The 15,271-nt window shown below is 48.0% G+C and overlaps 3 protein-coding genes across 8 annotated transcripts in view; 1 reads left to right on the plus strand and 2 right to left on the minus strand.

Moving 5' to 3' along the window:
• Tnk1 (tyrosine kinase non receptor 1) overlaps positions 1-1,873 on the plus strand; it is a 7,864-nt gene extending 5,991 nt beyond the window's left edge. For both annotated transcript variants that reach the window (XM_015504407.2, XM_048797968.1), the window contains 3 exons: positions 645-943; positions 1,027-1,122; positions 1,205-1,873. In XM_015504407.2, the coding sequence (XP_015359893.1) occupies positions 645-943; positions 1,027-1,122; positions 1,205-1,318 (509 nt within the window). In that variant the 3' untranslated portion in view covers positions 1,319-1,873. The remainder of the gene's footprint in view (positions 1-644; positions 944-1,026; positions 1,123-1,204) is intronic.
• Positions 1,874-1,930: 57 nt separating this feature from the next.
• Plscr3 (phospholipid scramblase 3) lies at positions 1,931-7,029 on the minus strand. Of its 5 annotated transcripts, none has more exons than XM_015504408.2 (8): positions 6,318-7,029; positions 5,932-6,113; positions 5,429-5,682; positions 5,303-5,345; positions 4,982-5,202; positions 4,610-4,771; positions 2,836-2,997; positions 1,931-2,651 (listed from the first exon to the last, which is right to left on the minus strand). In XM_015504408.2, the coding sequence occupies exons 1-8, from the start codon at positions 6,509-6,511 to the stop codon at positions 2,595-2,597; spliced, it is 1,275 nt and encodes a 424-aa protein (XP_015359894.1). In that variant the 5' UTR covers positions 6,512-7,029; the 3' UTR covers positions 1,931-2,594. The 5 variants fall into 5 exon arrangements, with proteins under 5 accessions (XP_015359894.1, XP_015359895.1, XP_048653926.1 ...); XM_015504409.2 differs by having other exon boundaries at positions 5,932-6,107; positions 6,318-7,025; XM_048797969.1 differs by having other exon boundaries at positions 5,045-5,202; positions 6,318-7,014.
• A 6,838-nt stretch (positions 7,030-13,867) lies between these two features.
• Positions 13,868-15,030, minus strand: Tmem256 (transmembrane protein 256). The gene is made up of 4 exons (XM_015504410.2): positions 14,879-15,030; positions 14,543-14,574; positions 14,190-14,270; positions 13,868-14,098 (listed from the first exon to the last, which is right to left on the minus strand). The coding sequence occupies exons 1-4, from the start codon at positions 14,961-14,963 to the stop codon at positions 13,955-13,957; spliced, it is 342 nt and encodes a 113-aa protein (XP_015359896.1). The 5' UTR covers positions 14,964-15,030; the 3' UTR covers positions 13,868-13,954.
• Positions 15,031-15,271: the final 241 nt, after the last annotated feature.

Consider the following 15,271-nt stretch of genomic DNA (forward strand, 5'->3'; position numbering starts at 1 on the left):
TTAACTTTTTTTTTTTTTTTTTTTTTTTTTTTTGATACTAAAGATTAAACCCAGGGGCACTTGACCACGGAGCTACATCCCCCTCCCTTTTTATTTTGACAGGGTCTTGTGCAATTGCTTAGGGCCTTGCTAAGTTGCTGAGGCTGGCCTGGAACTTGCAATCCTCCTGCCTCAGCCTCTAGAGTTGCTGGGATTACAGGCATATGCCATAGTGGCCAGCTACAATTGAAGATCTTTTTTTTTTTTTTAATATTTTTTTTTAGACATTGATGGGCCTTTGTTTTGTTCATTTATTTACATGGGGTGCTGAGAATCATACTCGGTACCTCACACATGCCAGGCAAGTGTTCTACCACTGAGCCACAACCCCAGCTCCGATAATTGAAGATCTTAAGAGATTTGAAGTCCTCCTTCCTTCCCCACTTTGACCTTTGAGTTCTCTGGTCTTTGGTCCTTCAGCTGCCTAGGTCTTGATGCCCACTTGTATATGTCTTTTATCATCTTACCTATATACATGGTCAAGTTCAACTAGCTCATCTGAAAGTTCTTATAAAACCATCCAGCTCAAAACAAAGATAGAAAGCAGGAAGAAGGTGGGACCTAGCACCTGAGCCTCCTCTCAAGTTTCTTTCTTAACTGTGCAGGTATTTCCAAGAGTTTGGAGTCAGTTCTGTCCTTGGGCCCTCGCCCTACAGGGGGTGGTTCAAGCCCCCCTGAACTTCGACATGCAAGAGCTGTGCCTCAAGGACCCCCAGGCCTGCCTCCACGCCTGCCTTTTACCTCCAACTCTTCTCAGCCCAGCCAGCCCCCTAGGGAACGACTTCCTTGGCCCAAAAGAGAACCCCCACACAATCACCGCATTGGAGTGCCTGGAGCCAGTAAAGCCACTGTCTCCTCTGGAGGCCTCTTGCTTGACCCTGAGTGGCAGAGGAAGATTACAGAGGTGAGGTCTCACTGAAATGGGCCTGCTGTCCAGAAAGGCCTAGAGAATAGGGCAGGAACTTGAGTGAAGTTTTGTCCCCACAGATGGAGCTGAACGTGCATGGAGTCACTCACCAGGAGTGCCAAGCAGCACTAAAAGCCACTGGGGGAGATGTTGTTTCTGCCATCCGGAACCTCAAGGTAAAGCCAGACCCTTCTCCCAGGCTCCTTCTTCTCCTGCCCTCCTATCTGTCATTCAGCTCCCTCCCTGTTGATCCTTCAGGTAGACCAACTCTTCCACCTGAGTAGCCGGTCTAGAATGGACTGTTGGCGCATCCTGGAGCACTACCAGTGGGACCTCTCTGCTGCCAGTCGTTATGTCCTGGCCCGGTCCTGAGCTCTACTGTCTTAGCCATGGACACCAGCACAGAATGCCTTGGCCCCTCAGGGCCTGCCATGTAAGATTAAGCAGAACCAGAATAAGGTCTTGACAGGAGCAGACTTTCCCACCTTGGGAGATCCCACTTGCTATAGGCAGATACAGGAAATGTCCAGGGGAGCACACAGTTGGTCACTGACAAATGTTTCCTCCATACCCTGCTCCTTGGCCTCTGAGGGCCTAAGCTCCCTTGGCTGGTTCAAGAAGGATCAAGTCCACCACACTCCCAAAGAAGAGGAGGATTTAGAAGGAAAAGAGCTGGAACATGTCTTATCCAAAGGATGCCTCTCATCACAACAGAAAGTGATCAAGGCGTCACACTGGACCATGGGAATAGCCATCCTGAAGTGTTATTAGCTACCTCACTGGACTCTGTGGGGCCAAGATAGTGGAAGCAGCCATATTGACTTGGGGCATATGGTTCAAACAGCCCTCCCCATTATCGGTGATGAAAATTGCCCTCCTGGACTTAAGGATATTTGATCCTTGAAGAATAGGAGATAGTTCCCTTTGTTTTTTCCCACATCAACTCTTTCTTCTACCCTCCCCCATTACATACATCTTCAAATGTTCAAAAAGTTACAAAGTTTATATGAATACAACATACAAAGGTGCAGCCTCCTTCCTAGGCAAGGGAAGGAAGGGGGTGGAGGTTGAATAAGGCACAGGAAGCTGCAGCAAGCACCAGCTATGGGCAGGGCCCGAGGGAGAAAGGAAGTTGGCACTGGAGCCCAGCCTCTACAGCTGTTGGCGGGGAACTAGGAATCCCCTCAAAGTGCCAGTTCAGTCTAATGCTGAATTGGCCAAGCTGATACAGGGGAAGAGTGGTATATCTGCCATCTTTGGTGCTACTTGCTCTTCCCCTGCCAGCCCTGTTGTAAAATCCAAGCCCTGGGTTCCAAAGGCCACTTCTGGTACAGAGACCCTGGAAGGAGTTGGGAAGGAGTGGGTAGGGACAGTCTGAAAGCCTGTGTGCAAAGGGACTGCTGGGAGACAGTGGTAGGAGACAGCAGGGTAGGGCTCTCATACACACCCTTCTGCAGAGCCACAGGTGAAGGAGGCCAGGGGAGAGGGTAAGGATAGGGCATCATGCCCCCAGCCACTCAGGCACCCGTGTCTGTTCCCTGCAGTGTACGTGGAAGAAAGGGGCTGCCTCTGAGGAGGGGCCAGGCCAGGGCAGGGGACCATCTTGAATTCTTGTTGAGGCGATGGTCTCCTCACCCAGAGGCAGCCTCTAACTGGTGATGGCAGAAGGCCCAGCGCCTCCTCGCTTCTCGAAGAACATGTAGTCCTGAGGAAAGGCCACCGTCAACAGGAGATCTGGCTGAGCCCATCTGGCTCAGTCATCACAACCCAGGTCTGGACCCACAACCCCCCATAACATTTGTCTCTAACCTCCTAGAAAGGCGAGGAAGTGCACAAAGCTTCACATAACAGCAAATGAGAGGCAGAAGGGGCAGAGATAGCCAACTCACAATGAGGAATGTGGCTCCCAGCAGCACAGCCTTCACCTTCACGTCCAGATCCAGTGGAAACTGTAGGCCAAAGTCATCTGCATCTGTGAGGGCTTCTCGGAGCAGTCCTCCCCACTGCTTGCTGATGCGGCCCACACTGCGGGATTCATCCCTAGTCTTCACCTGTTGGGAGGGAGAAAGACCCAACTGGGGAGGATGCAACCAATCTCAGTTGCCTCAAATCTCACTCCCACAGTTGCCATGTATGTATTGTACAGGCTCTACACTTTGTGAATCTTGCTAAGAGCTTTGGGTTTCTATAGAAGCTGGGGGAACTGAGGTACCCTGGGTCACGCTACAAATACATAGGGAAAATCAAGATTTAGACTCACATCTGTTGTTCTCTAGAGGCCACACCTGGACATCAGTGGTGGGAGGAAATAGAAGCCCAAAATCCACTTAGTGTTTAACTAATTGCTAGATTTTCTTTGATTACCAGTGTCCCAGAAACCCACAGTACAGTCTGTACCCTGCACAAAGTAGCCTGGCTGAGATGGCAAAGAAGGATGACAAAATCTTGGTGTACTTTACTAGTCAAGCAAGCTCCTAGAAAGCTATGTCTGCCCAAAGGTGATTTTAATCTGCAAAGTAGGGCTGTGCCTTGTCCAGGATTGAATTTGAGCTTAATCTACAGAGATCCAAGCCTATGGATCTCTGGGTCCATGATTTCCATAGACTTCTTTGATCCCAGAAGAAACAATCTTGACAAATGGGTGGTAATTCATAGTGACTTCCTGGTCCTTTTTATGCTTAGTCTCCAGTGACTAGAACTGGAGTGATTTCCTTTTATATCCTGTCCATCCCCTTCCTTTCTATCCTACAGCTCTGGAACACTTCCTGCGGCCCAGGCTCAGGCTGGGCAAGGTCTGTCCCAGCTGGTCAAACAGTCTCAAAGTCAAACAGCTTCAAGTATGGACCATTTATAATGGCGTAAAAGGGACACTGGACCTATAAGAACCTCACATTTTACACATTTCCATACAGAGATCACACAATTGTCTCCTCCTAAATTGGTTCCCATCACAGAAACTTCCTCTATCAAGGTGATTCACTTTTTAAAAGTTACCTTAGGAGGTAAAGCACCTCATCAGAAGCATTGGAAAGTCTATGGGATGATACCTGTTATTTTATTCTTATCCGCACAGAAAATTATCCCCTAAAGAACTCAGGGGACTGTGGAATGTTCTTGTCTTCTAGAAACCAAGATGTTTTCCCAGGCCTCCTGAAATTCTCGCCACTTGAATTTTCCAGGCTTCAGGTTGGTGATAGGCACAGAGAAAAGGCATAACCTAGACTTCATGTCAGATGGGTCATTTGGACTTCAAGGTCAGCAGGGCAAGCTGGGATACTAAATCAAGGCTTTCTCCGGAGAATAGGATCACAGACTCATGCATACCAGCCACATGGGCCCAGTCCCTGACAGACTTAATAATCATCCTTCACCCTAAATCCAGGCTGGCCTTGGATCCCCCTCCACACATGCACACAAAATACAGGGTTGTAATTAACAATCAGATTTGCTCTTGAGGATGAAATCCTTTTTGCTGTGCTTTTATATTAAAACCACAGGGCTATCCCGTTTCTGAATGGAGGGAAATTGGAAGTGTACAGTAGGAGCAACAATAGATTTGGACTGATGAAGTCAAGGGCTTGGTCTTAGTCAAGCCATCTTGCCTCATGGAAGCTGCCATCTTGGTTTATGAAGTTCCCAGGAATCTTCCCTTATTTCTAATACCTCAAAGTTGGTGTCTGTGCCACAGCCACAGGTCCAGCAAGGCCCCACCACTCGCAGGACTGTCTGGCGATCAGCATCCTGGATGGAGAACTTAGGGAGGAAGGGATGCCAGGTCTGTAGCACGTGACCAATAGTGGTGCCGGGCGGAGCCTGTACTTCCATCTGGAGTGGAAGGCAGTTAGAATCATTGCCGAGCCCAGGACCCTGGCTTAAGCCCTCATTGGTCTCAGTTCTACCTTCAGACTACTACTTAGTCCCCTCACTAAGGTTCCCACCCACAGCATTCACTCTCACGTGGGTCCACCCTGGTGGGTCCCATCAAGGCCCGCCCCCGACTGGAGCCTCTCCCAGGTCTCATCCCTCACCGCCCACCTCCTGGAGGCCGCAGGGGCAGCAGCTGCAGCCACAGTGGAGCGGGCGGAGCAGGCGCAGCACCTCACGGTCCCCAGGGTCTGCCAGGCGGACACGGAGTGGCCGGCGGGCTCCACAGCACAGACGGGCGCAGCAGTTGCTCTCCTCCGCCGCCTGACCCAGGGGCTGCCCAGCTCCCGAGCGCAGTTCATACCGGTTACAGGTCTCCCAGCCTAGGAAAGCTGTCAAAGGTAACAAGCTGAGGTTTATGCACATCACCCGTCCAGGAACCTACCATCCCTGCCATGATAACATGCTCAACTGCCTCGGATTTCTACTTACTTTCCACTCGCTCAGCCTTCTGATGAATCAAGATCTGATCAATCTGGAAAGAGTAGGGATAGCATTGACATCAAACCGCTGGCCTGAATGCCCAGTTCTTCTTCCGTCACTCTCCCTTCCACTTACCTGCACCAAGAATTCAAGGCCAGAAGGAACCCCTGGCAGTGGCAAGAAAGGGGCAGGAGACCCTGGGGCCACCGGGCCAGACGAAGGGAAGAGAGCGAAGCCTGGTGCAGGGGCAGGCACTTGGGCAGGCACTGGCACCTGGGCAGGCACTGGCGCCTGCCCGGGTCCAGGATGCAGCGCCAGCTCTGGGTACCCAGCGCTCGCAGGGTAGGGAGGTGGGGGTGAAGGGGCATAGCCTTTGGGGGGCAAGTAGCCTGTGGAAGACAGGGGTAGATTAGAAAGCACCGTGAGCACCCCCCGCCCTTTCTTAGCCCGAGGGCCGCGAGGCTCCGCGGAAAATGTGGTAGGAAGAGGCGGAGAAAGATGGGGTAGGGGAGCAGGGCGGTGGCTACCCGGGAGGGCCCGCACAGCCAGTCTGAGCACATTCCTAGAGGATGTGTTCGACACCCGGTGCCCAAGTCTGTGGGGGGGATAACGGAGACCCCCACCTCGCGCCCACTTACCTGACATGGGAAAGGGTCGGGTTTTCGCAGGATGGAGGTGTCCGGGCGGCTTAGTTCTGGAAGTGGAGGCAAGCTCGGAGACAGCCAGAGAGACACAGAGACAGACACAAAGACGGACAGGCAAACGCAGAGAGGCAGCTGCGCCCGGCGCCGGCCCAGGGTCTCTTGGGCGGCGCCTATGACTCGGGGAGAAACCGAAAGTGTCAGCGGGAGGGGCGGGGTACCTGGGACCCTGGATTCCCTCAGGGGCCCCAGAACCGCCCCCTCCCTTTGTTCGCCCATTCTCCGAGAAGATTGCTCTGGGCAGACGGCAGGACAAATGGACCTGCAGTCAAACCAACAGACCTCGAGGGAGGCCTCCCTGATCCCTCTATGTCCCCGCTCACCTGAAGCCCCCAGAATAACGCGGGGACCGCGCACTCGGCAGCTCACAGGCGCTAGAGAAGGCGGGCCCAAGGGCGTGACCCCGCCCCTCAATCGTCCAGGCCCCACCCCTCACACCCCGGGCGGCGAGTCTGCGCACAGTGAAGGCCGCCTTTCCTGCCGGGCCGCGGACCTTGCACTTGGCACTCCTTGGCATCAACGCTGTGTCCTCCTCTTCCGCTCCGACTGCAGATGCCTGAGAAGAGGCCGCCTAGTGAGGGCGGCCGATTAAGGCCCAATCCTGAGACCCCCGCCAGGTCCTATAGCTCTGAATGCTCAATGCCCCTTGGTGGGAAGCGAGAGCAGCTGACGCTGGCGCGCTAGACCCTGGTTTCCTCTTCCCAAGGGCGGTTCGGGCCTCGCTGACGCAGCGGAACACCCTCACATACACTCTCTGGCTTCCAGGACTAGTTCCTGGCTCTGTTTCTACCTCCCTAGGGCGACCTCGCTGTCTTCTCCCTGACGCATTGGTGACCCCCACAGGCACTTTGCATGTACGTCCTGCACTCCAGCCACGCGGATGACAGGCAGCCAAACAGTGTCCATAAAGAGTGTGCGTGAGGTGAGGCTCAGGGTTATGGAGGAGGAAGCTTAGCCAGAAAAGGCTTCCCCTAAGAGGAGTTTCTTAGTCTGGGTCCTAAGCTGAGGGAGGTATTTGAAGTTGGGTTTTTTTTTTTTTTTTTTTTGTACCAGGGATTGAACTCAGGGGCACTTAACCACTAAACCACATCCCCAGCCCTATTTTGTATTTTTATTTAGAGACAAGGTCTCACTGAGTTGCTTAGCACCTCGCTTTTGCTGAGGCTGATTTTGAACTCAAGATCCTCCTGCCTCTGCCTCCCAAGCTGCTGGGATTACATGCTCCACCACACCCGGCTAGGTATTTGAAGTTCTACTTACACTTTGGGGACTGCTGGAAAGAGGTGTATTTAGAGAGGCAATGACATACACAGAGGGCTTTATGGGCCTGGGACTTGGCCCTAAGGGCAGCAAGAAACCCACCCAAAGATTTTAAGACCTGGAGAGATCAAATTTATGTTTTAGAAAGATCTGTTAAACTGCAATGTAGAGAACGATTGAGATGCCCAGACTGGGTTGTTAGCAGTCTACGGAAGGGGTGGTTGTAGTAGTGATGGTGCAAGGAGAAGTGATTGGCTTTAGAGATATTTAGACAATAATTTAGAATTTGGTTGGAGGGTGAGGAGTCCAGGATTCCCTCAGGTGCCTGTCTATTAACCAAGCAGATGCAAGGATCACTCAACAAAGATTAGCATAGGGATAAACACATTTGGGGACCTCCTTCTCTTCCTATGTCCATGTTCCTCTGGACTAGTCCTAGGGCTGCTCAGCTTCTTCCAAAGCTTCAATCATCATGTGCTTCAGACCCAAATTTTATGTCTCTTCCCCAATAGAACATGTGCTCAAGGAGATCAAAAGTTTGTCTTTTTTAAAACTGCACATGTTCTTTGGGGAAGAGACATAAGTAAGACAGATGAAAAGTCAGATGGAGAGAAGTGCTAGAAAGTCAAATAGAGCAGGATAAGGATAGGGAATGATGGATAGGGTTTATAATTAAATTAATTTTTGCAATGCTGGGGATCAAACCTAGGGCCTCACACATGCTAGGCAAGTGCTCTACCACTGAACTACATTCCCAGCACAGGCTTGCAATTTTTTTTTTTTTTTTTTTTAAGACAGGGGTCTCAAAAATGTTGCCCAGAGCTGGGTGCATTGGCGCATGCATGTAATCCCAGGAGCTGCTCAGGAGGCTGAGTCAGGAGGATTGCAAGTTCAAAGCCAGCCTCAGCAAAAGCAACTGAGACCCTGTCTCTAAATAAAACACAAAATAGGGCTGGGGATGTGGCTCGGTGGTTGAGTGCCCCTGAGTTCAATCCCTGGCCACCAACCCCCACCCCCCACCCAGACCCGCTTAAAAAAAAATATTGCTTGGGCTGATTTTGGACTCCTGGCTGGGCTCAAGGGATCTTCCCTGCTAGGGCTTCCATAGTAGCTGAGAATGTAGGCACATACCAGAGCACCTTGCTGGGTTTGTACTTTTAAAGAGAGAAGGCATCACTGAGAAAATGATAGCTGAGCAAAAACCTGAAGGAGGGATTGAGCCAGGAAGGTTTCTGGGGAAGAGTATATCAGGCAGAGGAAATAGCAAAGGGCAAAAACCCTGCAGCAGAAGTGTGCCTTACTTGTTCAGTGAACAAAGGAGTTAACAACATGAAGGTCACAGAGGCGATAGGAAGCTAGATCACATAAGGCCTTTCTGGACCATTGGATTATACTCTGAGCTAAAAAATATTGGAAGGTTTCGACAGAGAGGAGGCATGAGACTTTTTTGTTGTTGTTGTTGTATCCAGGATTTAACTCAGGGGCACTTAACCACTAAGCCACATCCCCAGCCCTTTTTTGTATTTTATTTAGAGACAGGGTCTCACTGACTTGCTTAGCACCTCACCATTGCTAAGGCTGGCTTTAAGTTCTAGATCCTCCTGCCTCAGCCTCCCGAGCAGCTGGGATTACAGACCTGCGCCACTGCATCAGGCAAGACATGAAACTTAAAATGCAGTGAAATGGTGGTTCTCCACCCTGGTTACACGTTAGAATCATCTGGAGTGTTTTAGAAAACATCTCTGCCTGGATCTCACTTGATATCGATTAAATTTGAATATACAGGGTGAGATGCAGGCATAGGAACTTTTTAAGAATGCTCTAGATTTTAATATATAGCCAAGGTCAAGGACTACTGGATCTCTACTATGAGGATCTCTTTCAGGTTGCTCTGTCAAGAGTAGGCAGTATCAACATCTCTAGCAATTAGAGAAATACAAATTAAAACTACACTGAGATTCCATCTCACTCCACTCAGAATGGTAATTATCAATAATACAAGTAACAATAAATGTTGGTGAGGATGTGGGGAAAAAGGTACGCTCATACATTGCTGGTGGGACTGCAAATTGGTGCAACCATTCTGGAAAGCAGTATGAAGACTCCTCAGAAAACTTGGAACCATTGGACCCAGTTATCCCACTCCCTGGCATATACCCAAAGGACTTAAAATCAGCATACTATAGTGATGCTGCCACATCAATGTTTATAACAGCTCAATTCACAATAGCAAAGCTATGGAACCAACCTACACTCACACACACACACACAATGGAATATTACTCAGCCATAAAGAAGAATGAAATGATGGCATTTGAAGATAAATGGATGGAACTGAAAAATATCATGCTAAGTGAAATAAACCATCCTCCCAAACCAAAGGCTGAATGTTTTAATATGTGTATGCTAACACACAATGGGGGGTTGGGAGGATTAGAAGTTCATTGGATTAGACAAAAGGGAATGAATTGAACATAACTTTCCTATGTTCATATATGAATACATGAGCAGTAAAACTCCATATCATGTAAGACCATAAGAATGGTATCCTAATTAGAATAAGTTATACTAAGTTAGTAGAAGAGGAAGCTAAGAAAGATGCAGTGACTTGTTCTATATTATCCAGGGTAGGATATGTCAAAATGCACTCTATTGTCATTTACATCTAAAAAGAACAACAACAAAAAAAGTGAAGACTGTAGGTAGGCAAAGGCAGGAGGAAGTTCTTAAAGAAATCTAAGTGTAATCTGATAGACTTAGACCCGGCACCATGGTGACAGCAATGTTAGTGGTGAGAAATGATCTGATTCCAGATATGCACTTGAGCTCACATAACTTGATGGTGGCGTGGAAACAGGAGAAAAAGAGAATTTCCAAGTTGATTTTCACTTGGCTCAGAAGAGCTTTCTGCACAGTACACATTCAACCTTACTCTGATCATTTTCTGCCTGCCCACCCAATACAGTATGCCACTAGATCTTTAGGCCACTCTGATATACTGTTCTCCTTTTTGATTTATTACTGATATGTTGATTGCACCAATTTGCAGTCCCACCTACAATGTATGAGTGTACCTTTTTTCCTATGTCCTCACCAACATTGTTACTTGTACTATTGATAATTATCATTCTGAGTGGAGTGAGATGGAATCTCAGTGTAGTTTTAATTTGTATTTCTCTTTTTTCTAGTTATTTCCTGTTCATGCTAAAAACCCAGGAAACAAACTGAACTATTGCCAATCCCCAAAGGCAAAACAAGCCCACTTCTAGTTGTAACACTGAACACATTGCCTCAACATATTAATCTTTTTACATGTTCTATCTTCACTGCTGAAATCTGAATTTCCTGATTTGTAGAAGAAAAGAACATAGCTCTGGGAGCTGAACAGGGAAGAATTTAAATCACAGCTTGTCCAGATCCTACCTGGATAATATACAACAAGTCACTGCATCTTCCTTAGCTTCCTCTTCTACTAACTTGCAGGAATGTTGAGAAATCTGATACAATGTTCAGGAATTGTCATAATCCTCATTTATAATGTTTGGCAGTCACTTTTTTATGTGTGTGTGATGTTGGGGGTTGAACACAAGACCTTGTGATAGTCAAGTGCTCTTCCACTGAGCTATACCCCTAACCTTGGCATCCATCTGGTTATGCTGCTTTTGGTCTGTCTCCCTTGACCTATATATTTCAAAGAACTCCCCATCCAGTCCCCTTTTTATGTTCTAGGTAGATAAGTCCCAGACCCTGAACCATTTGACAAGTTTACATTGACTTTAGTTCTGGTGAATCCAATAGTATAACCCTTGATTGCCTCCAACTTAGCCTTGTGCTCCCTTCAGATTATCTAATACAGCTCTATCATGGGAAACCACTTCAGTCCACAAGTCCATCTCTAGTGCTCCCACTTGCTGGTTGAGCATGTGCATCCTGGACTCCCTTCCTTATACCTCCCTGTGAAGTATACTGATCTCTTTTCTCTGTGATCTGTAATAATCTTTTCACCAATCTTGTCTGTCCTTCACTGTGTCACACCTGACCATACCAATCCTAACTTAAATACCTCACTTAATAAATCACAATAGTAATAATGGGGGCTAATGATCAAGTTTTATTTATCTTGGTTCCCCCAAGAGCCCAGCCACTTGACAGGACCAAAGCTAAGGTATTAGGGAACTCATTACATGGAAGATGGCCAATGCAGATACCTGGGGTCTCCTCCAGGACATTTCCTCTCTGCCCTAGATGCCATCTGAGATGGATGAAAATGCTAGAGCACTGGATTGGGAAGTAGGAGACTGAGGAGCCAGCCTTCACTCTGCCACTAGATCTTTAGGCCACTCACTCTGGAGGTCTCCTCTGAGGCCTTGTTGTATCGTCTTCAAATGAAGAAATGTGATCCTCTACTAATACAACTCAAATCATGCCACCTCCCTGGATATAAATGCCCCATTGCCCTCAGGAGAGAGGATAATCTCACATCATAAGACTCTCTACTATTTGGCCTTACTATCCCATCTCTCACTCCTGGCCCTCTCAATCTTTAAGCCAGCCACCAGGAATTCTTACAGATCTCTGATACACTTTTACTTAGGGCTGCTGGTATGGGGCTGTGGAACTCAGTGGAGATTAGGGTAGAAGATAGAAATTCTGGATTTCAAAGTATGCAGATTGGGGCTGGGGCTGGGGCTGAGCGGTAGTGCACTTGTCTGGCATGTGTGAGGCACTGGGTTTGATTCTCAGCACCCCATATAAATAAATAAAGGGCTATCAACAATGAAAAAAAATTTAAAAATGTATGCAGATTATTATCATAACTAAAAAGAACAAATTTTTAAAAAGATAAATTTAAAAAGTATGCAGATTGTAAGTAAAGATATGGGACTAGATGAAATACCTAGAAATAGATAAGATTACTTAGAAATCCTGTCATTTAGAGAAAGGGTCTACACACTTCACATTTATTTTAATGTATACCTTCAGGAAAATTAAGTATGTACCCTCAAAATATACCAATTACAGGGCTGGGGATGTGGCTCAAGCGGTAGCACGCTCGCCTGGCATGCGTGCGGCCCAGGTTCGATCCTCAGCACCACATACAAAGATGTTGTGTCCGCTGAAATCTAAAAAATAAATATTAAAATTCTCTCTCTCTCTTAAAAAATATATATATACAAATTACACTTTATCAAATGTGCAAAACTACTCAGGAGGCTGAGGCAGGAGGATCCCAAGTTGGAGGCCAGCCTGGGCAACTCAGGAAGACCCTGCCATTTAAAATAAAAAGGGCTGGGGATGTAGCTCAGTGATTAAACAATTGCCTAACATGTGCAAGGCCCTGGGTCTCCTCTGAGGCCTTATTGTATCATCTTCATATGAAGAAGATACAATAGCAATGTATGGCAATTGCATGGCAATTAAAAAAGGAAGGAAGGAAAAAAGAAAGATACTTTAAAAAGGATGACTTAAACCTTTCAGAGACTTACTACTGCACTGCAAATTGAGTCCAAGCAACTCACCACTGCAAAGCCTATACCAGCCATCCAGGACCCCCTGGTCCACTACATGACAGGCGAACTAGTTTTGTCCTTTCTCTAACTCACCACATTTTCTCTTTGTCACAAGGATTTTGAGCTGTCCCTTTCAGCTTGTCTTGCCAACTATTCCTTCTGCCTAGAATACACTTCTCCACTTTGCCCATCATTAGTTCACCTTCAATAGGACCCCCAGGTCTTCCCATCTAAAGGGTGGGGGTATCTTCTATAGCCCAGCTAATCCATTGTTGTTTTCCTTCAGTACATTGCACAACTGATATATTTGGGTGTTTTGTTGTTTAAAGTCCATTTCCACTGCTAGATGGGAAACTCCATCAGGGAAAGGACATCATCTGTCTTGCTCATGTCTGAACCTTCTTGTGTGTCTGATACAAGATCAACACTGGTTTACTTAATGCTGTCCTCCCAAACATCTTCCAGTTCTCTCCATGCTGTGCCAGTCCAGTCTGTCTTGCCAATTTTTCTCATTTGTTTCCTGCCTAATTCAGAAACTCAGCACACACTGAAGACTCATGTTGTCTCCAAACCCTTCCTCTCCCCACCTCAATCTCTTTGTTCATTATATGTCCTCCATACAAGAGAGGTCCTTTAAGGATCACCTCAAGTAGTGAAGCATTTTCTGATTCCCCAATATATGATATTATTTCTGCTTTACACTGCAAAGTAGTTTATAACTAATGATACTCCTCCTGACCTGCTTTGTTTTAACTCTCCACTTTTACAGTAAGTTGGTGAGAAATTTGTAGAATGACAGAGCTGAATCACAATCCTACAGTAATCTTCAAATTCTAGTGAACATCAGAACTACTGATAAACTTTTTAAAATGCAGGCTCTCAGGTGCCAAAAGGTTTCAGTAAGAATCTGCATTATTTGGAGCATTCCTTATGACTCTGATGCCTGCCGGTTTAAGAACATCAACACAAGTTAACTTGAACAGAATCCCCAGAACCAAGGCTCAATGATAAGTGTTAGAAGTGTTAGAACTTCTTCCAGGAAGAAGTTCAAAGGTTGAGTTTTCATGCTCCATAAGGTTAAATGAACAAAAATTTCGAAGTTCTTCATTTGCTTTTCTCTTTTAATCCCCTTTCTACCCCAACTTTCCCCCAAATTACCCAGATATATTAGTAATTAAACAGAAGAGACCTCAAAGAGCCAAGGCAAGCCAGCCTATGAGTAACAGGCTCCCTCCCACCGGGCCCAACATCTGGATGCTAGAGTCTCCACTCAGAGCCTGGTAGTAAAAGCTGGTGCAGAATAAGGTGGTTCCAGAGGCTAGCAGCAACCCGGCCTGAAGGAGAAAATAACAGAACAGAAGCTTGTAAGAACTGTAAAATAAGAGTGGATAGGCTTGGTCAACGTTACGTAGAGGGACAGATTACCCAGAGAGGCTTTCTGCAATGAGGTACCCCTAAAAGGGCCAGGCTGTGTATGAAATGGTGTTTGTTGGTCTTATCAAAGAGCTGTAAGAAAAAGAGACATGGGGGACTTCATAAACAACACAGGAGCCAGGGATCCCACTGACACACAGGACCGGAATTGGTCTCTTCCGCCCACACCCTCCAAGTTCCAGCTTGCAGCTCCGCTCCCTCAAGTACCCACGCTACAGTCTTGTGGCCCTTGCTGCTTCCAGAAATCCACGCGTTTCGCCCCCACCCACAACTTTCCTCGGGGACCCCAGACTTTTTGCCTTCATAAACTAGGAAGTCGGGGAGATCCAGAGCAGTTACTTCACCTCCTTCCCGTAGGCGTCCGGGAACTGAGCGCCTGTGAAGAAGAAAGGCAAAGGTTACCAGACCAGATCTACTGCCAGAACCGACTGTCCCCAATCCCGGGGGGCCCGGGCAAACCTTGGTGAAAAAGGGCGCCCCCCAGGAAGCTTCCGGTTGGTAGAAACACATATCGGGCAGCAATGGGAACCAATTAGCCCAGCTGAGAGACTTTTAAAGGTTTAGGGCACCGCGGGCTTGTGCGGTCGATGGGAAGTCGGGACTTCTCATAGGCTCCGCCTCTGCACCAGACCCCATAGGTCGCCCCCAGCACAGCCCAGCTGTATCCCCAGCCCCCTGACCGTGCGCCCCGTAGGAAGCCAAGCCGAGGGCCCCAGCTCCGGACAAGGCACCAAGGCGGCGGAAAGCAGCCCCAAGTCCGACCATGGCTACGGTGGTCACGCGCGCGAGGAACACCGCCCAGGCCACCCAAGAGGCCAGCCAATCCAGATTGCCCATGCAAATAGAGTCCACAGGTGCCCAATCAGGGCCGTGCTCATTTCAGCGTCCAGGTCCTCACCCGGGTACTTACGCCTTTGTAAAAGAGCTGCTGAGTGGCGAAGATGTCTGGCGGGCGGAGAAACTAGAACCAATTAGGAGCGGAGGAGCGGAGCTCTGGGGAGCAGGGTTGAGGGCGGAACTAGAGGATTTGCGTCACGGATTGGCCCACTTTCCAAGTTGATCACCCTGTCTCT

This window comes from Marmota marmota, unplaced genomic scaffold (genome assembly GCF_001458135.2).
Source record: "Marmota marmota marmota unplaced genomic scaffold, marMar, whole genome shotgun sequence".
NCBI classification, from domain to species: domain Eukaryota; kingdom Metazoa; phylum Chordata; class Mammalia; order Rodentia; family Sciuridae; genus Marmota; species Marmota marmota.